At 48.0% G+C, this 21,916-nt stretch overlaps 1 protein-coding gene across 6 annotated transcripts in view; it reads left to right on the forward strand.

The window, feature by feature from the left end:
• Positions 1-21,916, forward strand: part of CNPY1 (canopy FGF signaling regulator 1) — an 88,135-nt gene that overhangs the window by 8,021 nt on the left and 58,198 nt on the right. For all 6 annotated transcript variants that reach the window (XR_005838424.1, XR_005838423.1, XR_005838427.1 and 3 more), the window contains exon 4: positions 12,002-12,091. Coding sequence is in view for 1 of the 6 variants with exons in the window: in XM_008688578.2 (XP_008686800.2) it covers positions 12,037-12,091 (55 nt within the window). In the remaining 5 variants the exon portion in view is untranslated. The remainder of the gene's footprint in view (positions 1-12,001; positions 12,092-21,916) is intronic.

Genomic DNA, 21,916 nt, shown 5'->3' on the forward strand with positions numbered 1-21,916 from the left:
GGTCGCAGAACCTAGAAGGATCTGAGCCAGGACTGACACCCCATGAGTTAGGCACATTCTAACAAGTTAGGGAGAATTACCCTCCTCTTTGGGTAATTGCTGTCTCCCACCCCCATCCCAATCTGTGGCTAGCGGGGGCCACTGGGATGCTATCTCCCCAGCCTTAGTAGCTGGCTGGGGTACAGCCTGAGCCCATGGTAGAATCTGTCCAGCACACTCCCTCCCACCACCCCATCTTCTGAGACTGCCCAGACAGTTGGACATGTAACCCAAGCCAGGGGTCCTGCTCAGGACACTGTGCACCACAGCTGGGGGATGGGGCGGGAGCTTCCTTTCCAGCAGTGAGGTTGGGAGAGTGTGGCCTGAAAGGTGCCAGTGGGCCATGTCCTTCCTCCAGAGAACCCTGGGCTCAGAAGATGAGAACAGAGAGCAAGAATGAGAGAGTCCAAAAATAACCTCTTGCAACTTCAAAGGCTGGAATTTTCACCAGCAGAAAATGAAAGGAAGGTGGGTCGCTGGTTTCTGAGTGGTAGATAAATATTTACCAGCCATATAAAGTCTAAACAATCCTGTCCAAAGGCATTCACCCAATGTTTTTTCAACTTTTCGTTTAACCACCTGCCATTTTAACATGCTACACAAAATGCTGGGAATGATAACAGTCTAAGCCATCTCTGGCCAGGGGAGCTTTGAAGGGGCCTAAGTGATGAGGGAAGGCCAAGTGTGGGGCACTAGCAAGCCACGTAAGTAGCTGGAGGAGGGGGAGGCATTTCGAGAATAACGGCCTGGACAGATCGAGGGGAGCACGTTCCGAGTTTGTGGTGTAATCCACATCGAAGGGCATACAACTAAGCCATTGTTAATTTTCAAGTCCTCAATACTGAACTAGATGTCTGGACAGTTCGGAGATCTCCTTTTTTAAAAAGATCATGTATTTATCAACTATTTCACTTGAACTGAAAACCATCTGTACAAACTTTTGCTGCCAGAGTAAGTGTTAACATTTTAAACAATTGGAACAGTGATTACTGAGATTACCAAAGTTGATACATTGGGAAAGCCACTAACAAATCTCATTGACCTATGTTGGAACTTAGAAAAAAAATCAATGTTTTGATAAGCATTTTCCTAATAGAATTATATCAATTCAGTGAGTAAGGAAAGATCAAAAAAAGATTAAGAAGAAAACAGCATAAAGGCAGAGACTGATCAATTTGAGCTCATTAAGATTTGAAACTGCTTTGTATGTAAAGATACCATTTAAATGTGAGAAGGCAGCCATAAACTAGGGAAAGGTACTTGCACTTAGACTAGCAGCAGATTAGTGTCCAGAATATACATGTATCTCTTACTAACCAATAATTATAAAAATCAATAAATAGTCCAATAGGAAAATGGGCAAAGGGTATAAACGCAGAGATTAAAGATGAGGAAACTCTAATAGCCAAGCATAGGAGAAGCTGCTACCCCCCACTTTGTGTAAGGGGTGCACAGACTGAAAAAAATTCACAGCTATCTGATTGGTAGAAATTTAAAAACCGGACATGCCAAATCTGGTGAGGATGTGATGCTGGTTGAAGCATAAACCAGAATCAGCATTTGGGAGAGTAAGCTGGCAATATCTGAAGAAGTTGAACAGGAGCATTCTCTTCTACCCAGCAGTTGTACTTCTGGTTGCATACCCTAAAGAAATTCTTACTGGGCGCCTGGGGGGCTCAGTCAGTTGAGCGTCTGACTCTTGTTTTGGCTCAGGTGGTGATCTCAGGGTCATGAGATGGAGCCCCATGTCGGGCTCCATGCTAGGCAGGGACCCTGCTCAAGATTCTGTCTCTCCCTCTGCCCCCAACCCTAAAAAAAAGGGGAAAAAAGGAAGGAAATTCTTGCACGTGTGTGATAAGTTGTGAACCAGAATGGTCCTGCTGTATTACTATCACAAAAACAAGCAAAACCCCCCAAACACATAAAAACATAAAACAAGAACAGTATCTAAATGCACAACAATGGCAAAGAATGGATAGATTGTGATATATTCACCAAGTCTACAGCATGCATTCCAAAACGCAGCAATCTCAAAACAGTGTTGAAAAAAAAGATTCAAATATGACTACATCGAGCTAAAAAGCATCTGCACAACAAAGAAAACCATCAACAAAATGAAAGGACAGCTTACCGAATGGGAGAAAACAATTATAAATCATACATCTGATAAGGGACTAATATCTAAAATATAAACAACTCCTGTAACTCAATAGCAAAAAAAACAAAAACAAACAAACTCACAAGTAATCTCATTAAAAATGGGCAGAAGACATGAACAGATGTTTCTCCAAAGAAGACATCCAGATGGCAACAGAGACATGAAAAAATGCTCAAAATCACTCATCATCAGGGAAATACAAATCAAAACTACAATGAGATATCACCTCACACCTGTCAGAATGGCTAATACCAAAAACACAAGGAATAACTGGTATTGGTGAGGACATGGAGAAAGGGACCCCTTACGCTCTGTTCGTGGGAATGCAAACCAGCGCAGCCTCTGTAGAAAACAGTATCAGTTTCCTCAAAAAGTTAAAAATAGAGCTACCGTGTGATCCTATTGTGGATTGGTATGAAAATGGAAAGTCAAAGAAGAACTTTTATGCCACCTAGAAGCTCCAACCACGTGTGAAGACGAATAGATGAAGAAACGGCATGTCAGAGTTATGAGGGGCATGTTGCGAGCTCAGTGGGGCACACGGGAGGCTCCAACCCAGCCAGGACTGTCAGGGACGGCGGCAGGGGAACGGAGTTTTGCAGAAATTTCTGAGCATCCAGTGCGGTGTACAAGTACAGCGGACAGTCATCATTTCCTAGCTCTGTGATCCAAGGGTTTTTTTTAACTCTTAAAAGTAATGTATTGAAAGAGGAACTGAGGTCTGCATGGTGGAGGTGTGACAGTGACCGCTCAGCCTCTCCTCCAGCGTTTGGAGCAACACACACCCACGCGCCCACCCACATATACACATGCGCGTGCCTCACCATGGAACCAAGTGTGGGGTCTGCCTTCCTTAGGCTTCTGGGTCAGGGAGGGAGTGGCTTGGAGTGTTTTTCTTGGAGTGCCTCTCTCGAATGGAATTCTAGTAAACATAATACTTGCCATGCTCTACATGTCTAGTGGGTTTTTATGTGTGTGTCTCATGCAGACTGACACGGCAGGAAACTGCCCAGCTGGTCCACCCTTGGAGGTGTTGTCGACCAGATCTCTCCACTGTACAGTTACTTTTCCCTTTGTAATTAACAAGTATCTCATGGGGAGATACTTTGAGACTACGTCAATAGTCTGTTTCTAATCAAACATCATCCACTAGTTTAGCGTTCATGATTTTTGCCTGAATTGATTATTATATGGTGCCAGGTGATGCTTTTATAAAAAACTTCATAATTCTACACGTATTTTATAATGCTACCATAAGGAAGAGCTTTCACAACTTCCTGTTATTTGTTCAATTATTTATTTGTGTCCAGATGGACTTGTGAATTTTTATTTTTTTCTATAGATGATCACCTATTGTTATCATTATTTCCTATGTTCAAATTGTCACAGATTTGCACTTTGAAAAACCCTTCTAGTTGGATCTGGTACCCTCTCACCTTTAGCTTTAGAGGGTATTATGGAGCAAATGGTCCCCCCTCCACCCCTCCATATTCATATGTTGAAACCCGAACCCTCAATGTGACAGTATTAGCAGATGGGCCTTTAGGAGCTGATTAGATTTAGATGAAGTCACAAGTTGGAGACCCTGTGATGGGATTAATGCCCTCAGAAGAAGAGACGCCAGGGCATGCGCTCTATGTGAACAGACAAGAACACGGCTGTCTGTGAGCCAGAAGAGGGCTCTCACCAAGAACTGATCTGCCAGCGCCTTCAGCTCAAACTTCCAGCCTCCAGAAATTGGAGAAATGAGTGTTTGTTGTCTGAGCTGCCCGGGTCGGGGCTATCTCGTTACCAGAGCCCGAACTAAGAGAATATAGTCAAATTACTGGTTCCCAGAATTACGAGTCCTTTTCTTGTGCCCCCCCTTCCATGTAGTGATGTTATGTGTTTGTAATACAGGTAGGTTCATTTGTTCCTGTTTGTATGTCATTGGAGTTCTTCTCAGTCCTTATTGACTGACTGGCTTATGGGGAACATTCATTTGGGTCTGCAGCCAGAACTACGCGAAGGGTGTGTTCAGGGAGGTGTCCCTCCCAACCTGACCCTCCACTCCCACCTGCCCTGCAAGTAACCGGCTCTTTCGGCCCTGATTCCTCCTTCCTGAATTTAGTTTTTACACAAATGAGCAGATAATGCATGTTTCCTTATTCTTATTTCTTACATGAAAGGAACTCCAACAACTAGACACACACAGGTTGTTTGATTCTTTCTCTTTTTGAAGATTTATTTATTAGAGAGAGAGAGAGAAAGAAAGAGAGAGAGGGTGGGGGTGGAGCAGAGGGAGAGAAGCAAGACTCCCCACTGAGCGCAGAGTCTGACACGGGACTCCCTTCCAGGACCCCGAGATCATGACCTGAGCTGAAATGAAGAGTCAGGCGCTCCACCACCTGAGCCTCCCAGGCGCCCCTCATTCTTTCTCTTTCGCTGGTGTCCTGTTATTTGGCGTCTGGGGCCTATCATCAGTGACCTTCATCCTCCTTGGGTAGGATGTGGCCTGTGGGTCCACCCCCTCAGCTCTCTTCACTGGAAGTGCCCATTGGGAGCACAGAGGAGCCTCGGAGACTTGAAGGCTGCAGTGGGCCATCCCTGGCCGGGCTCCTTTGTGTGGAGATGCTCCAGAGAGTAGAGTAAATACTGCAGAATAAATCCCATTATCTCGGAAGCTGTCCTGCAGAATGATAGAAACAGATGGTTACTAGGCAGTGCCAGGGATGCCCTGCTTCTCAGCCTGGTCTGGACACACGTCTCCACTATCCCATGCTGCCAACATGGCATGCGGCCACAGGCCTGCGCCCTACTTAACTAGGAAACCACAATGAAGTCTTCAAGAGAGGGTTGAAGGGAGATGGTTATCGCAGTAAGTGCTTTTAAGGTGGCCCCCGGCAAAGTCCAAGCCCCCAGGGGTGGTGTCAGGAGGGCAGAGGGAGGCAGGAGGTGCAGTCCGCATGCAGCACTAGGGCCAGCTGCCTCCTGGGGAGTTTCGATAGCCGTGCCTGAGGGGCTGGGCCGGTGCTGGGGCCAGACTCCCAGGTGGTCCTAAGGTGTGTCCTGGTAAGGTCTGTTTCCAGGCTTGAAGCCCAGGTGTCAGCTCGCCTAGTTCAGGGAGCTGAAGCAAACTGCATCCTCCCAGAAATACACAGCTGGTCTGGCCGCGGGGTCCCTCCCCAGGCCCTGAAGGCCCAGCGAGATGGAGAGCGTGGGACGCATCCTCCCTGCTGTGCCTGGACCATCACAGAGGAGAGGAGGAGGGTCAGGCAATCCCAAGCCTCCTCTCAAGCGTTAAGTGCAAATTTATAAAAACCGATCCTTTTTGAATAATTCCTACTTGATTTTATTTGACCTCGTTGTAGATTTTCTTTTGTATAATAGATGAGAAAAATAAGATTTTTTTTAAATTTTCTGTTTTAAAGTCATAGCAGTTAGAGTCACACTGTGGCGGTGAGATAGGGGAGTCAGGAGACCAGACCAGCCACTGTGGGACCCTTACCAAGTCTTGTCCCTCTTCGCTGTCTCCCTGTGCTCATGTGTAGGGTGGACGATTATAACGTCCATCTCTGGGGCTGTAGACGGGACTGAGCGAATTAATGCACTTAGACCGGTCCTTGGCATTGGGTAAATATTGATCAGTGCCAGCAGCTTGATGGCTTCTCCGTCAGCAGACCAACAACAACACCATCATGACCACTAACAGGAACACCACTACCATCACCCCCACCACCGTCATCACCAACACCAACACCACCGACACTGCCACCACCCAGCTATTGCTAGCAGAATGTAGACACTGAGTTAGTCTGACAGCATTCAGATAACAATGAAGTCCAAACAGCTGGTGAATACCAGGTAATGGATCAGAATCCGGGTCTGACTCAAGTGCTCTCTCCATGGTACTGGTGATTCACTTGGGGGTGGGAGTTGGGGCTGATTTAAAATACAAATTCCTGGGCCCTGCTGTCAGACACTAATGCAGCAAGTCTGGGGTGGTGTCCAGGAATCTGTATATTTAATAAGCACAACGAGTGGTTCTGCCACAGGTTCCTTCGGCCCACACTTTGAGAATCATTGTGCCACCCCAAGCCTGGGGCTGGGGGATATGGGTAAGACCCCAGAACCATGTCCCAAGCTCCTCCCCCCTTACCAGATACAATGTAAAGCTTGTCACTCATTAATTCTAATTTATAGGAAAGATGTAAGAAATGGCCCATCCATCCATTCCTTGACCTGACATTCCGTTAGTTCCTGTTAAATATCTGCCAGACGCTGCTCTATTCCAGTTGGAATATGTTAGGAAAGAAAATGCAAGGATCCTTGCCCTCATGGAGTTCTACTCTTACTGGGAAAAACAGGAAATAAGCAAAACATAATGAGTTAACTAAATAGTCCACCGGGTTGTGAAGGTGCCCTAAATGGTAATGGAAGTGTGCGGGTGACAGACGATCTGGCTGGTGCTAATTGCGGCAGCCACGGTGGGCCTCGCCAAGAACGTGACATTGGAACGGAAACTTGGAGGAGGCAAGGGCCGAGTCACAGAATATCGGGGGAAAGCTGCAGGCAGAAGGAAGAACCAGTGCAAAGGCCCTGGGGCGGGATGGCGCCTGGAAGCTTGAGGACAGAGAGGTCAGCCACGGGACAGGCCGCAGGACTAGGAAATGAGGCCTGAGAGGTAAGGACTCTATTTTTTAGTCAGTTCTTAATTTTTAAAAATATTCAGTTCCCAAATAGTTGAACAGCCTCTGTGTATTCTTGAGTCTTTCCCTGTGAAAGTTGCTAGTGAGACATTCAGGTGGTGCTGCCAGGCCCCTGGGTTTGCTTTTCAAGTTGTGCATTACTACCCATGAGTGGGCGATAAAGTCAATTAGTGGGTCATGGCGAGCGTTTTATAAAAATGAAACAGTATAGAGGTGACTGGGTGGCTCAGTTGGTTAAGCATCCAACTCTTGATCTGAGTTCCGGTCTTGATCTCAGAGTTGTGAGTTCAAGCCCCACACTGGGCTCCGCACTGGACATGGAGCCTACTTTTAAAAAAAAATTACATATATATGTAAACATATATGTAAACATATATACATATATATACATACATAAAATACATATGTATGTATTCTCTCTATATATATATATGAAATGGTATAGAACAGAACAAAAAGCACCTAGCTACAGTGTTATTACACGAAAACTTTTGTTTCCTGTGTGTAACAGAAAATTAATGGAACAGAAGCATATGCTTAAAGTGAGCTTTGAATCTTATTGAATCAAACCTCTGCTTGCGCTGCTGAATGAAATTAATTAGTGACCAAACTGGCCTTGTTTCCAAAAGTCCTCACGTAGCTTCAGACAACCGCTCCACTGTCACTCAGCAGAGAGGAAGAAGGAGCACCTTACCCTTTCTGGAGATGAAACGGCTGGATAATGTGGATAATGTGGAGGGGAGGAGTGCCACGTGCAAGCTGGGTGGCTTAGATCACGGGGCCACCTGGACCTGTTTTCTGACATTTAGAAGGGAGTGATTCGAAGCCTAGTGCGCTTCACAGGGATGGTGTCAGGATTGATGATGTAACAAAGATGGACGTGTTTTAAAAATACAATTGCTACCCAACGATAAAATAGAAAATTTTGTTTTAAAGATTTATTTATTTATTTATTTGTGGCGGGGGGAGAGCACTTGTGAGCGGCGGGGGGGAAAAGGGACGGGCAGAGGGAGTGAGAGAATCTCAGGCAGACTCCGTGCCGGGTGCAGAGCCTGACGCGGGGCTCAATCCCACCACCCTGAGATCACAACCTGAGCTGAAGTCAAGAGTCGGACTCTTAACTGAGTGAACCACCCAGGTGCCCCTAAAATAGGATATTTTTAAAAACCTTAATGATTGGCAATCATGAAGCTGTTTCTACAGTGAAAACATGCATAAATCATGAAGTTTCCATGTTAACCACGTCTAAGTGCCCAGTTCAGTGGCGCTAAGCACACACACGGTGTTGTGCTACCACAACCACCATCATCCACCTCCAGAACCTTTTCATTTTCCCAATAATTATGAAACTTCATTCATGAAATTAAAGAGTAAAGTTCACAGTTTCTAGTATACAACTATATGAGTTCTGACACATGGATAGAATTACAGAACCATCACCTCAGTCAAGATCTAGAATACTTCTGGGGCACCTGAGGGGCTCAGTCGGTTGAGCATCTGCCTTCAGCTCAGGTCATGATCCCAGGGTCCTGGAATCAAGCCCCACATCGAGCTCCTTGCTCAGCAGAGAGCCTGCTTCTCCCTCTCCCTCTGCTGCCCCCCTGTTGTGCTCTCTCTCGCTCTCTCTCTCTATCAAATAAATAAATAAAATCTTTAAAAAAAAAAGATCTAGAATACTTCCAAATCTCGCCAAATTCCTTCTCGTTCCTTTGCAATCAACCCCTCCTGCAACACCAGCCCTCGGCAAACCACTGATCTGTTCTTTGCATTTATTTTGCCTTTTCTAGAATGTCACATAAATACAATCACATGCACGGAATCACACAATACGTAGTCTCTACATCTGGCTTTTTTATGTAGCATGGCACATTTGAGATCCATCTATGTTGTTCAGTGGGTCAGTGCTGGGTAGCATTACACTGTGAAGGCAGACCCCGGATTCTTCATGCATTCACCGGCTGATCTGGGTTGTTTCCAGTTGTTGGTGATTGGGAATAAAGTGCTTAGGCAGGTTTCTGAGGGAGCGTACGTTTTCTTTCTTTTGGGGTTGGGAGCATTGGAGTGAAACAGCCGGGTGATGTTGCTGCACTGTTGCCTTTACGGCAAAGGAATATGAGAGATACAGTTGCTCTGAGTCCTTGTGGGCACTTGGTATTGTTAGTGTTTCGTTTTGTTTTTAACGTAGTGATCCTCAGAGATGTGCTGTGGTGTTTCATTCCGTTTTTGTTGGCATTTCCCCAGCGGGACCAAGGATGCTTCAACAGCTTCTCATGTGCTCCTCGGCCACCCATCTCTCTTCTTCAAAACGTGTGCCCATTTTTAAATTAGGCTCTTTGTTTCTTATTGTCAAGTTTTGAGGGTTCTTTTTATATGACAGATGCAAGTCGTTACCACACGTGTGCCTTGCAAATATTCTCCTGGTTAGCGACTTGTGTTTTCCTATCAGTATGAGATGTCAGCCGGTATCTTTCCAAAAACAGAAGTTTTTAAATCTAATGAAGTCCGATTTATCCATTTTTCTGTTATGGGTTGTGGTTTTGGCGTCCTAAGTAATTTTTGCCTAACCCAAAGTTGCGAAGATTTTTTTCTAGACGCTTTATGATTTTAGGTTTTACATGGAAGCCTATGGTCCTTTTTGAGTTAATTTTTACTATGGTACAAGTTATGGGTCAGGGTTCATTGTTTTCATTAATTTTTTTTTTCGGTACTAAAAGATATGTATGCCTGTTGTAGAAAACTGAAAATAGAAACAAGAATAAAATTACTCATAACCTAGTCATACATGATAACTACTTTCAACCTCTTGTGTGTTTCCTTCCTTTATGCATGTGATCTTACACAGGGTATCTAATACTGTGTATTACATTTATACCTTCCTCTTATCCACTTAGTATTTCAACACAAGCATTTGCTCATACACTCTTAGTTAATTTATTTTTTTTTAGATTTTTTTAAAGATTTTATTTTTCTATCTTTTTATTTCATTTTAAAGATTTATTTATTTATTTGGGGAGGAAGAGAGAGTGCAGTGGGGGAGGGAGGGGCAGAGGGAGAGAGAGAATCTCAAGCAGACTCCACACTGAGCACGGAGTCCGACGCGGGGCTCAGTCTCATGACCATGAGATCACGACCTGAGCCAAAACCAAGAGTTAGACACTTAACTGACTGTGCCACCCAGGCACCCCTAAGATTTATTTTTAACTAATCTCTACACCCAACATGGGGCTCGAACTCACAACCCCAAGATCAAGAGCTTGTGATCTTGGAGCACGTGAATGCTCTACCGACTGAGCCAGCCAGGCACCCCAGCAAATTTATTTCTTAAATAAAATATCTTTTTAGAGTTTTCTTATCACTGGAATAAACATGGTTATTGCATAAAACAAAAGAAGTAGGTAAACAAAAGAATAGTGTGAAAAATACCCATTTTAAATCATTTAGAAACGATTTGCCTACATTCTTTCATATGCTTATCTCTGAAACTGTGTATAGGTATCATTCTATTGACTAAATATGTATAATCATATGAGTTTTATAACTTAGTTAACTATTTTATTGGCGATATTTAGAATGTGCCCTGTGTTTTTCTCTTGTGTGCACTGCTGGAATAAACAACCTCATCCATTATCTTTGGATTTGAGATTTTTTTTTTCCTGGATTAGATTCCCAGTAGGGTCACTAATGAGTCAGAGGCTATGAACATTTTTAATGCTCCTGAATCCCTGTCCACATCTCCCCTGCCCCCAAGAAAGATTGGATCGATGTATCATCTCTCATTCAGTTCTTGTGATTAATACATTTTTTTGTGTGTCATAATTCGACTGGTGGATCATAACATCTCAGTTGGGGTTTCCTTTGTATTTGATTGCTCCTGAGGTCAAACACGCTTTCCAATGTCCACGATCCTTCATAATGACCTCTTTCATGATTTGTCTGTTAGTCCTTTTACCTGTAAGGTGGTATCTCTATTAGTAGGCATGCTAAGGCAATTCCCCTTTAGATAGAAAACATCATGAAGTCCTGTCAGCTTGACATCTTTCCTGTTTAGTATAATGTGCAAAAGAGACAAGGAAAATGCATTTCTATCGATCTTTATGTTGTTGGCCTCTTGATTTCTTGAAAAATAAGAAAAACAAAATAGAATTTCTGACCTTTGAATTTTCAATTCCCATGCCACGCTTTCGAGACAATTAAGATATAAATATTCTTTATATAGGAGCTTGTCCCTCTTAATCCATGCTTGATACCTTACGTTGAAGTGGCATGGTGGCACACAAAAGAATTGTCTCAGAGAATTCAGATGTTCACGAACGGGGGGTTGTCAAACATGTTTGGGAAGAAGACAACGAAGAGAGAACATAGTTTGCCTTTCTTAGCTGTCCTGACAGTATCACGGTAGGCTCCTAACACCACTCGAACTCCCCTCTGGGGGACTGTCACGTCACCCCTGCTGGTGGCTGCCAGCACTGCATGGACAGCTCCCCTAAAAGGACCCATTTTGGAACATGGGCTGAAATTTGGATTGAGGATGTGGGCCTGTTTCGTATTTCTGACTAATATATAATGCATTTTATAAACATAAGTTGTTCAAGATGGTCTGTTCATTGGATTAACAATGGAATACAGACGGTCTGAGACCTAACCGTGGTCCCACTTACGTGGTTTTTCCACCTTACGATGGTGCAAAAGTGATACACACTCAGTAGAAACCGTGCTCCGAGTTCTGAATGTGGATCTCTTCCCGGGCTAGTGATAACGTGGTCGGAGCCTCCCCCGTGATGGCGGGCAGTGGCCGAGCTCCCAGCAGCCACGCGATCACGATATACCGACAACCGTCTGTCCCCACACAGCCGTCCCGTCCATCACTTTCGGTACAACAGTCCGTGCATTCCAGGAGATATTTGACACTTAATTGTCCAAGAGCCTTCCTGTTCCATGACTTTGCCCAACTGTGGGCTAACGTGAGAGCTCTGAGCACACTTAGAGTGGGCTGGGCTACGCTGTGATGTTTGCTAGGTTAGGTGTGCGAAATGCATTTTTGACTTAATGATATTTCAACCTACAGTGTGTTTGCCAGAACATAACCGCATTGTATCTCTTCACTCCATTTATTCAGAGGGAAGACGGGGCGGGAGCAGGTGAGTTCAAACCATGCCGTGCAAGATGTTCTTCTTAAGGAAAACAAGATCTCTGAAACTCCAAATTGGTAAGTTGGATAATTTAAAATTAGAATTTGATTGCATTACAGAGGATTTTTGCAATTTAGAAAAACATACTTTATATTTCTGATAAATATCTACTCTTTTCGTTCATTTAAAATACTTGAGCTGAGGGGTGCCTGGCTGGCTCCATCCATCGAATGTGAAACTCTTGATCTCAGGGCTGTGCGTTGGAGCCCCATGATGGGTATAGAGATTACTTAAAAATAAAATGGTTACAAAAATAAAATAACCGAGGGGCGCCTGGGTGACACAGCGGTTAAGCATCTGTCTTCGGCTCAGGGCGTGTTCCCGGCGTTATGGGATCGAGCCCCACATCAGGCTCCTCTGCTATGAGCCTGCTTCTTCCTCTCCCACTCCCCCTGCCTGTGTTCCCTCTCTCGCTGGCTGTCTCTATCTCTGTCAAATAAATAAATAAAATCTTTAAAAAAAAATAATAAAATAAAACAAAAATAAAATAACTGAGTCAACACATTTTTTCATAATCACCACCTTCTTCTCCTTCTTCTTCCTCTTCTTCTTCTTCTTCTTCTTCTTCTTCTTCTTCTTCTTCTTCTTCTTCTTCTTCTTTAGTGCACCAAACCAGTATCTTCAAACTAGTCTGAAATGCAAAATCTTACTAACCTTGTATTCTCCCTTATTCTCTCACAGTTTCCATTAGTTACATAGGGAGACAGTAGACCGAACAGGGACACACGTCGTCAGTCCCTTTCTAACTGAAACGGGACTCATCAGATATTTATCATTCAGTGTTTGGGGAAAGATGCGCATTTTTTTTCCTTTCCAGTCAGAATGATTTTTTTTTTCAATAAATTTCCTGCTGGGAAAGCATTAGGGCTGAAATACAGGAGCAGAGCAGACCCATTTAGGCCTCTTACACAATGCTATGTGCTCGTCACAGCTCAAGTCTGAACCAGCTAATGATTTGCAATTTGGGACGATAAGCCTGTGCAGACACCCAACTTCTCAACTTAATCATTTATTCCACGAAGGCTGCTGTTCTCGGAGCTCCCAGTCCATCAGTGAGTGTTAAAACGAAACAGAAATGAGCTTTGGGGACCCGAGAATCAACACAGGCCTGCGTGTTACCCTGTTTCTGCGTCTTCAGTCACGAGGAGCCCTTCCGGTCAGACGCGGCCACCCGTTAAGTTGGTGGGACCCCGAGACCCAGGCTGACCAGCACAGACACGCCCAGCTGCTCAGGGCTGATGGGCGCTCGTGGGTCCGCTGCTCGGTTCTGAAGAGCCCCGTGTGTGTGGCCGCGATCTCATCTCACCCCGCGTGGGGGCTCATGGGGGGGGGGCGGTGCACATAGACTTTCAGGCAGTTTTGTAATGAAGGAGTATTCGTGACAGATGAGCTCATCCCAGGAATCTTGCCTGCTTTGTGCAGCAAAAAGAACATCTCACGCCTCCCGGGGAAGGAGGCCTTGACTGACGTCCCAAACGGAGGGAAAAGCTGTGATCTCTTCAGAGGCCATCAGCTCAGGGCTTTGAAGATAAATGAGTATGTACATATTTCGACGTGCAAAACACTGCTCCGTAACTTTAGAAGAATCTCGCATCCCCTTGCCTTTTGAAGCTCCCGCAGATACAAAACACAGTCATTTTCCTAGGTACCAGTTAGTTTATTGATCTAGTCAGACAAAAAAGAGCAGAACTATGAAAAATTACTCCGGCAAACATTTCTTTCATCTTCTGGCGGTGAGGCATCTTTAAAATGTGATGAAAACACTTTAAAACAAATGAAATGGCTTTCGGTTGAACAGCAGCGGGAGGTCCAGGGATCTCCCCCGCGTCTCTAAGCTTCGGGAGCTCATGTTGGAGCCAGAAAACCATAGTCTCCAACCTCAAGCCTGCATTCTGGACTATGTTTTCCTCCATCGCCCTTTTGCAACCTCTGTTGTGACGTATGTAATTCGTTTCTGGACGCGGTCTCCTGTCTCTGCTCCTAGGTTCTGTGCAATTTGGGGACCAGGCACAGGTTGCTCCAAGGGTCCCAGCCTCCCTGCGATCAAGGAGACGGGCTCAGATAGTGGGAGTGGCCAGGGCAGCGGGGGGCACGGCCAGGTGGGACGGGAGGCTGAGCTGGTGCAGATGGTGACCACCCGAGTCGGCTGCCTACCGCCCTCTTCCCGCCCCTCCACCTCCCCTTTGGACGCATCCTGGGTGTTAATTTTAACGTGATGTCACTGATGTCACGTGTTTTGAGAACTTCTTATACAAAGACATGCCCTATGACTCGTGGCAGTGGTTTGAAGGCAGAGAAACAGCCAGTAAGCCCGTCCATGCTTCCTGGTGGCAAATGAGCCTGGATACTTTTGAGGAACTGTCTATTCCATATTGTGTGGCCTGCACTTTTGGGGGAGGGAAGGGAGGCGCAAGTGTCTGTATTCTGCAAAGTTTCCGACAGTGAATTGAGTTCCCTGTCCCCAGCTCCCCTGCCTCTTCCCCCGGAACCAGTGATGTCCCTCTTTAGATTTACAAAGCTGTCTGCAGACACCTGTACTCATTAACTCTTCTGGTAATGGGGAGAACAGGGGGCATGCCACGGTCACCTGTTCCAGAAGAGCAGGAGTAAAACACGCCACTCACCCAGCCTTCCCGTGAGAAGGACAGGAAATAAGCTAGAAAAGACTGCTTGTGAGGGGCCAAATTATTGGTCAGAAGCAAAGTCAGTCTTTCCCATAGCTCAGATTTGTGGAACGCTAGTGATAAGGTGACAGATCCTGGTCACAGGAACTCTCACGAATAAGTGAGAATTTGTTTCTTGTGAAATTAACTTTTTCTCATTAGATGTTGGGGTTTCGTACTCTTCTTCCCCTCGGAGGTTGTTCACTGAATATTTGTTCGTTTGGTTTTTTTTTTAAAGATTTTATTTACTTGACAGAAAGAGAGACAGCCAGCGAGAGAGGGAACACAGCAGGGGGAGTGGGAGAGGAAGAAGCAGGCTTCCAGCAGAGGAGCCTGATGTGGGCTCGATCCCAGAACGAAAGGATCACGCCCTGAGCCGAAGGCAGACGCTTAACAACTGCGCCACCCAGGCGGCCCCTGAATATTTGTTTTTAAGAGGAGTTTGAGTTTAGGGTGGCTCAGTCGGTGAAGCGTCTGCCTTCGGCTCAGGTCATGATCCCAGGATCCTGGGATCGACTCCCTCTGGGCAGGGAATCTGCTTCTCCCTCTGCTCCTACCCCCGCTTGTGCGCTCTGTCTCATTCTTTCTCTCTTTCTCAAATAAATAAATAAAATTTAAAAACAAATAAAAAGAAGAGCTTGAGTTTAGAATTATAAGTAATATTTCTTTAAAACATTCTTTTTAAAGATTTTACTTATTTATTTGACACAGAAAGAGACAGCCAGCGAGAGAGGGAACACAAGCAGGGGGCATGGGAGAGGAAGAAGCAGGCTCCCAGTGGAGGAGCCTGATGTGGGGCTCGATCCCAGAACGCCGGGATCACACCCTGAGCCAAAGGCAGACGCTTAACAACTGAGCCACCCAGGCACCCCTCTTTAAACATTTTTTAATGGAATGCATTGTAAATCTCATGAGATTTTGCTATAAAAGTGATACGTCAGATTTCCAAAGCAACGCAACTTCATAGTGTGAACTGCATTTTAGTGACTGAGAAAATATTCAAACACGGAGCAGCCTCTCACACCTGAGGGCACCCTAGCACGGCACAAAACAGGCTCGAGACATCTGAGCCTCCAGCAGGAACTGGGCAGCCTCCCAGCGACTGCGGGCCATCAACACGAGAGGAGAGCTGCAAAGTAAAATAAATGTGTGCAAACAACTCCTAAGGGACAGGACTCCAAATATAAACGTGGCCAAATACAGGTTATGTGCAGCCAGGAAACGCCACATTCAAAAATAATTCTCAAGAAGTTCAGCTGTAAGTTGATTGTTTGGAGGTTTGAATAAATGTTTCCAAAGGAAAACAATTCCAAACACTGGGTGGCTCCTGGCGGCCGGGAAGCCTGGGGGCCTACCGCAGCTGGCAGCCGGGCCCTGGACGGCTCCGCTCGGGCGGGAAAGCTCGAGGGAAGGCCCCGGGAGGCTTGCAAGTAAATGAAGGTCCCAAGGGAGAGCAAGCAGAGGCTGCTGGCTCAGAGCTGGCTGGCGCCCGGGGGTCAGCCGCCATCGCGCAAGCTAGGTAGGGACACAGAGGCAGGCACGGCGGTGGGACAGCCTCAAGGTGGAAAAGGGGGGTCAGGTGAGCCCTGCAAGGGTTGTGGGCGCGGCACGCCGGCGGGGTGGGGGCATTGGCTAATGGAAGCAGCATGCTACAGGATGAGTCAGGGGAGTGGATTTGGCTTTCCCCGTTGGCCCCGAGCTGGAGGCGGGGGAAGCTAGGGTGGCTGGCCATTATCAGTCAGGGCCTGGCCATTCTGGCCCAGCTGTTTCAGTGCTTCCTGAGCTGGTCGCTCAGTAGAGAGGTCCAGCATCCTGGGAGTGGGGCTGGCTCCTGGGCTGGTCCCTGGACGGTGGGATGCTTTCCAGAACTGGCCCTTGTGGGCTGCGGTGTTTTCATTCTGGTCTGGTGGTGGGCCTGGGCCATCCAGTCTCTCGGCCCTGACCACACCTCTGGCCTCTCACAAGCCACAGGGCCGACGGGGCGGTCCGTTTTCTCGTATGTAAACCCACATGTTTAGAGTACACGGTCACCGGGACAGCTGCCGCTCTCAGGTTCCAAGCAAAGAACAAACCTCAAGAATGACAGTTTCCTGTCCACTGAGGGCCTGCACGCACGCCTACCCCCAGGCCGACCCTGAAGCCCGGCCACATCTGTGTGGAGCCACCCCTGGTTCTGCCGGCCTGCCCGGGGCTGGGAGGGTCCTTGGACGCTCTCCAGCCCTGGGCCCCCAAAGTCCAGAGTGGGGAGAGCCTTTCCCAGCTGTGTGACTCCGAGCCCAGGACAGATGGGCATGTGGGGCGGAAGCTCCTTCACTAGGCGTTTCCGGCAGACCCCCGTGCTGCCAGGCCTGCAGCCGCAGGGGCGGGTTGCTCTGAGGCCCCAGAGCAGCCCAGCATCTGCCGTGGGTGCGCAAGCAACACATGGGTTCTGCTGCTGGGGAGGAGCAAACCGCTCTTCCCAGACACGAGTGTCCCGTTAGACCCGGGGACCCACCTGGGAGCTGCTGGGGCCACTGTGTGGGTGACGCCCGCGGGGCGTCCCTGGGCAGACAGAGCCCGGGCTGCCCGCTAACGTTGGAAGTGCTGCCTCTGGCGGGATGGGCGCTGTTTCCGGGAAGGACCATCCGCACTCGTACAGCCTTGATTATTTCCAGTGGAAACCGGGGAACATGCAAAATGCTAACACAATATTGTTTATGATCCATTCGCCCATTATTTTGCAAGCGTGAGCCTGTTATACACAGCCCTGCCATGCTCAGGCAAGCGGGCACACATGTTCCCCAACCCCTATTACAGCGAGATCAGAGCGGTGGCCGCCCTGCTGCTGGGGAAGTTTCCTGAGAGCCGGAGACTCGCAGGGCCCACGGGTCTGGCCAGAACGGTGCTCCCAAGGTCACAGTCAGGGCGGGACCTGCCGAGTGCAGCCAATGAGAACACTGGCCTCTCGTGCCAAGTTCTGTTTCCCGTGGCTTTTAGTTCAAGGACAATTGCTGAAATGTTCAAGCTGGAAATGCTCTTGGAGTTCACGTAATAATATCCTCTTTTTTATCGTTGGAAAGATGGAGCCCTGCAGTCACAGGGAGCTGCTCAGGTCAGTCCCCACGGATGCGTTCAGAAGCTCTGTACCAGTGTCATGGCCCACCCTCCAGGCTCCTCCAAGCAGATGGATTGGCAGGGACCATCACAGTGCGGACAGAAGGGGGCGCTCTGAAAGACACTGAGCACTGCCCTGGGGGCACCACAGCCAGACCCAACCTTAGACTGGAGGGCAGGCAGGTGTTCAGGGAAGGCTTCCTGGAGGAGGTGACGCTTGAATCAAGTCTTGAAGGACCAGGAGCAGTTGGACAAATAAGGAAAGGTCTGGGAAGGGAGGACCAGCCTGAGGGGACACCTGTAAACGGGGTGCAGAGGTCTGAAGAAACATGATAGGGAACGTAAACCCAATGGCAGAGAGAGAGGCCGGTGGGCTGGTTGTGTGGGACTTCCACACCAGTGCTAAGGACACTGCGTTTTACCCTCAGGGCGGTGTGGCTGCCACTTGGGTATTGGGTCTGAGTTGCAATTATGTTGGTGTCTTTGGAGCAACTTGGCTCCAGCCTGGAGGAGGCAGTGTGGTGGGAGCCGCGAGCTGAGCTGTGTAATCCAGACAGGGAGGAGGGGGGACGGTAGGGTAAAGAGGGGATGAGAGACATCCAGACACTCAGTGGGTTGTTTAGAGCAGAGCAGAAAGGGTGTAACCCCAGGCCTCCGTGCAGGACCCCTCCTCCATCCCTCCCCAGCCCTCCCTGAGCCCCGGGAGGCCCACCCACTGGGGTGTCCTCTGCTCCAAGCCCTCCAATGCCAGCACGGTGGCCCGAGGCTGGAGTGTGCAGGGTTATGCTTGCTCCCTGGGTCGGCAGGGGGTGTGGGCGTCCCTCCACTGAAGGTCACGATTCGTAAAGCCAGCCTTTGTTACGACTGTCCTCTCCGAGCTCCGGTCGTCCTTCTGGGCTCAGAGCTGGCGAGGCCCCAGGGACTGCAGTGTCCTTCCCACTTTGCTTCAAGCTGCCAGGCCCATTAGTAAACTCCCCTGAAATCACCTCTTTGCTCTCTGCCGTGCCTAGCTTAGGGGCCTGGGGACAGCAAGCAGCTGGAGGTCGGAGCCTGGTGGCCCATGTGTGACCTCTGGCTCCGCCCCAGGTCTACGGTCCCCAGTGGGGTCTGCATGTCCAGGTGTCCCTGTGGCTCCCTGTCCCAGTTCCCATCCAGCCCACCTGCTGGGGCGTCAGCCTGCTGCTCGGGGGCCCAGGTCCTGAAAGGCTTCCACAGCAGCAATATTTCTCCCAGAAAACACAAGACTCTGATTCTGTCTCTCAGACAAATACGTTGAAGAAAGGAAGGTGAGCAGGGAGAAAAGAGGTCGGATGGAGGAGATTCTCAGATTCTCAGCTCATTTTCCTTCCTCTTTCTAGAGTTCCTTTGCGGCAGCTTAGGGAAAAGCTCTTCTGGCCAGTCTCTACACCCAAAGGAGGGAGCTCCCTCCTTTGCTGGCCAGCGGGGTTAATTGTCCAGCACTCTTGCTCCAGGGGTCCCTGCCGCAAGTAAGGGTGATGCTTTTTAGAAACAAAAGCTCGTGCACATGCAGGGTGTAGAGGAGGCATTTGAAGCCCCGGTGGGAGGCTGGGGGCAGGAGGCCACTTTGCCTGAGGACACCCTGGAGGAGGGCTCGCTTCCTGCCTGCACCAGGAAGGAACCCCGAGCCGGGAGGGGGGTCGCAGCCCTGCTTTCTTCCTCTCAGACGTCCGTGAATCTGTTCCGATATTCCGGCCATGACACGTGCGCTCCTTTCTTTAATGCAAGCGGTTATTGTTGCTTCCGATGAGGAGCGGGGGGTCACGCCGGCCGTGCCCAGGAGGTTCCAGTCTAAGTAAAAGAGACAAAACAATTCAATGACAGAAAAATACCTCTCCCAGTAAATGAGATGGTGCTTGAAACCTCAGAGGGGTGAGGTTATTGGCTTTTTCTCTTATTCATTCTTTCTTGCCTCGAGGGTCAGCTCAACACTACCTTGCCACAAAACCTTTAAATGGGAAATGCTATGTTAATACAAGTTGATGGCATCCGGTTCAAATAGAACAAATACATTGATTTTATTTATTTTTTAAAAGATGTATTTGTTTGTTTGAAAGTGAGAGAGAGAAAGTGCAGGGGGGAGAGAGAGAGAGACTCTGCAGCAGGTCCCTGCTGATCACAGAGCCTGATGCGGGGCTCATCTCACGACCGTGAGATCATGGCCTGAGCCGAAATCAAGAGTCGGACAATTCTAAGGATTTTAAAATTCTAGGGAATTAAAAGACAATTCTGGGGACGCTTGGTTGGCTTAGTTGCTGAAGTGTCAGCCTTTGGCTCAGGTCATGATCCCACGGTCCTGGGGTGGAGTCCCGCATTGTGGGGAGTCTGCTTCTCCTTCTGCCTGCTGCTCCCCCTGCTTGTGCTTGCTCTCTGACAAATAAATAAATTTTTAAAAATAAATAAATAATTTAAAAAAGAGATTAGCAGGAGATAAATTTTGAACATATGGCAACCCCCAAAATATGAGGCTGATAGGGCGGCCAGGTGATTGAGGCTTACAGAACACCCCAAGCAGAAGGAAGGGATGGGGTCCGGGGCTGCAAGGGGGAGGAAGGCCAGGCAGAGGAGGTGTCTGGAAAACACAGGCTGCCCTGTGATGCAGGTGGGTTTCCTAGGTAAAGAGGAATCTCTGGCTTTAGCTTCCTTCCTGGCCCAGGTCCCCTTCCCAGTGGAAATTTAGGCAGCTAAGGGGGAAGTGAAGAGCTTTTCCTGGATCTGCAGTTTCTTAAAAATAATCAACCTAAAATAATCCTTACGCCAAAGAGGCATAATCTGGGGCGACAAAGTCTGCTCCCCTTCAGTAGCACATGACATCATACGCATGGTTTGGAACCTTTTTTTTAGCTTAAATATACGTTTCGGGGATGACCCCATAGCAGTACATGAAAAGATGCCTTCACGCAGGACGGTACCGTTTCCCGCGGACGGTGGATTATTTCCGACCACGGCTGTTGCGGTGGTGCTGCCGTGCGTGACCCTGAACCATTCTGTCCCCGTGCAAGTGTGTGTGTGGCGTGGATTCTAGAAGTGGAATCCTGGGGTCACCCCCTATGCGTATTTGTCGCCTGAGGGGCTATCTGGACACCACCAGATGGCCTCGCACGGAGGCCATACCCGTTCACGACGTGGGAGGATGGCGCTTCCTCACGCCGGTACCAACTTGCGGCGTGACCAGCTCTTTGATTTTGCTCATCTTCCCATTCAAATCCTTATTCAGTTTTCCGTAGGTTGTTAGATTAGAATGTGTTTTGTTTTGAGTGGTCTGTATTTTTTAGTTTCACAGCGATAATGAGCAGAATTTCTGACTTCCCATGTACCCTCTGCACCGCCCCCCATGGCCTGTCCCGTCATCAACACACCCCCATTTGTTGCCTTTGTGACCAACGGTGGGCTCACACTGACACGTCTTCATCACGCAGAGTCCACAGTTTACACTGGGTTCGAGCCTACAGGCTTGCACAAATGTATACGGTCACGTGTCCACCGTAACAGGATCACCCAGGGTACTTTCACTGCTGTGAAAATCCCTGTGCTCTGCCTATCGGTTTCATTTTATTTTTTAAACCATTATAGGAGGAGGGACACCTGCCTGGCTCAGTCTGTAGAGCGTGCGGCTCTCGATCTTGGGGTCATGAGTTCGAGCCCCACATTGGACGTAGAGATTACTTAAAGAGAAACGATTACAGGAGTGTTCTCCTTCTTCTGTGTTATGGATTTTTTTTCTGTTTTGGTACTGGTTAAAAAGCCCTGTCCCATTCTGCAATTATATTAAAAATACTGTCCCATAACGTAGTCTAGTATTTTTATGGTTTTGTTTCTCAGTCCATCTGGAGTTTGCCTGGGGTAAGGTATACTCCGAGACCACTTCTTGAACAGCCCCCTTTTTTGGAAAGCCCACCTTCCTCCTGTCCTAAGGCCTGTTTGTGAAAAGCTTGCTCTGGCGGCATGGGGAGTAGAGCGGGTGGGCTGAGGGTGTCCTGGTCAGCACCTGCTGTGGCTGCTGGTGGGGCAGGTGGAGGTGGCAGACATGGAGAGAAGCTGACCCATTCCAGAAATATTTAGGAAACA

This window comes from Ursus maritimus, unplaced genomic scaffold, assembly GCF_017311325.1.
Source record: "Ursus maritimus isolate PB19 unplaced genomic scaffold, ASM1731132v1 scaffold_3, whole genome shotgun sequence".
NCBI lineage: Eukaryota > Metazoa > Chordata > Mammalia > Carnivora > Ursidae > Ursus > Ursus maritimus.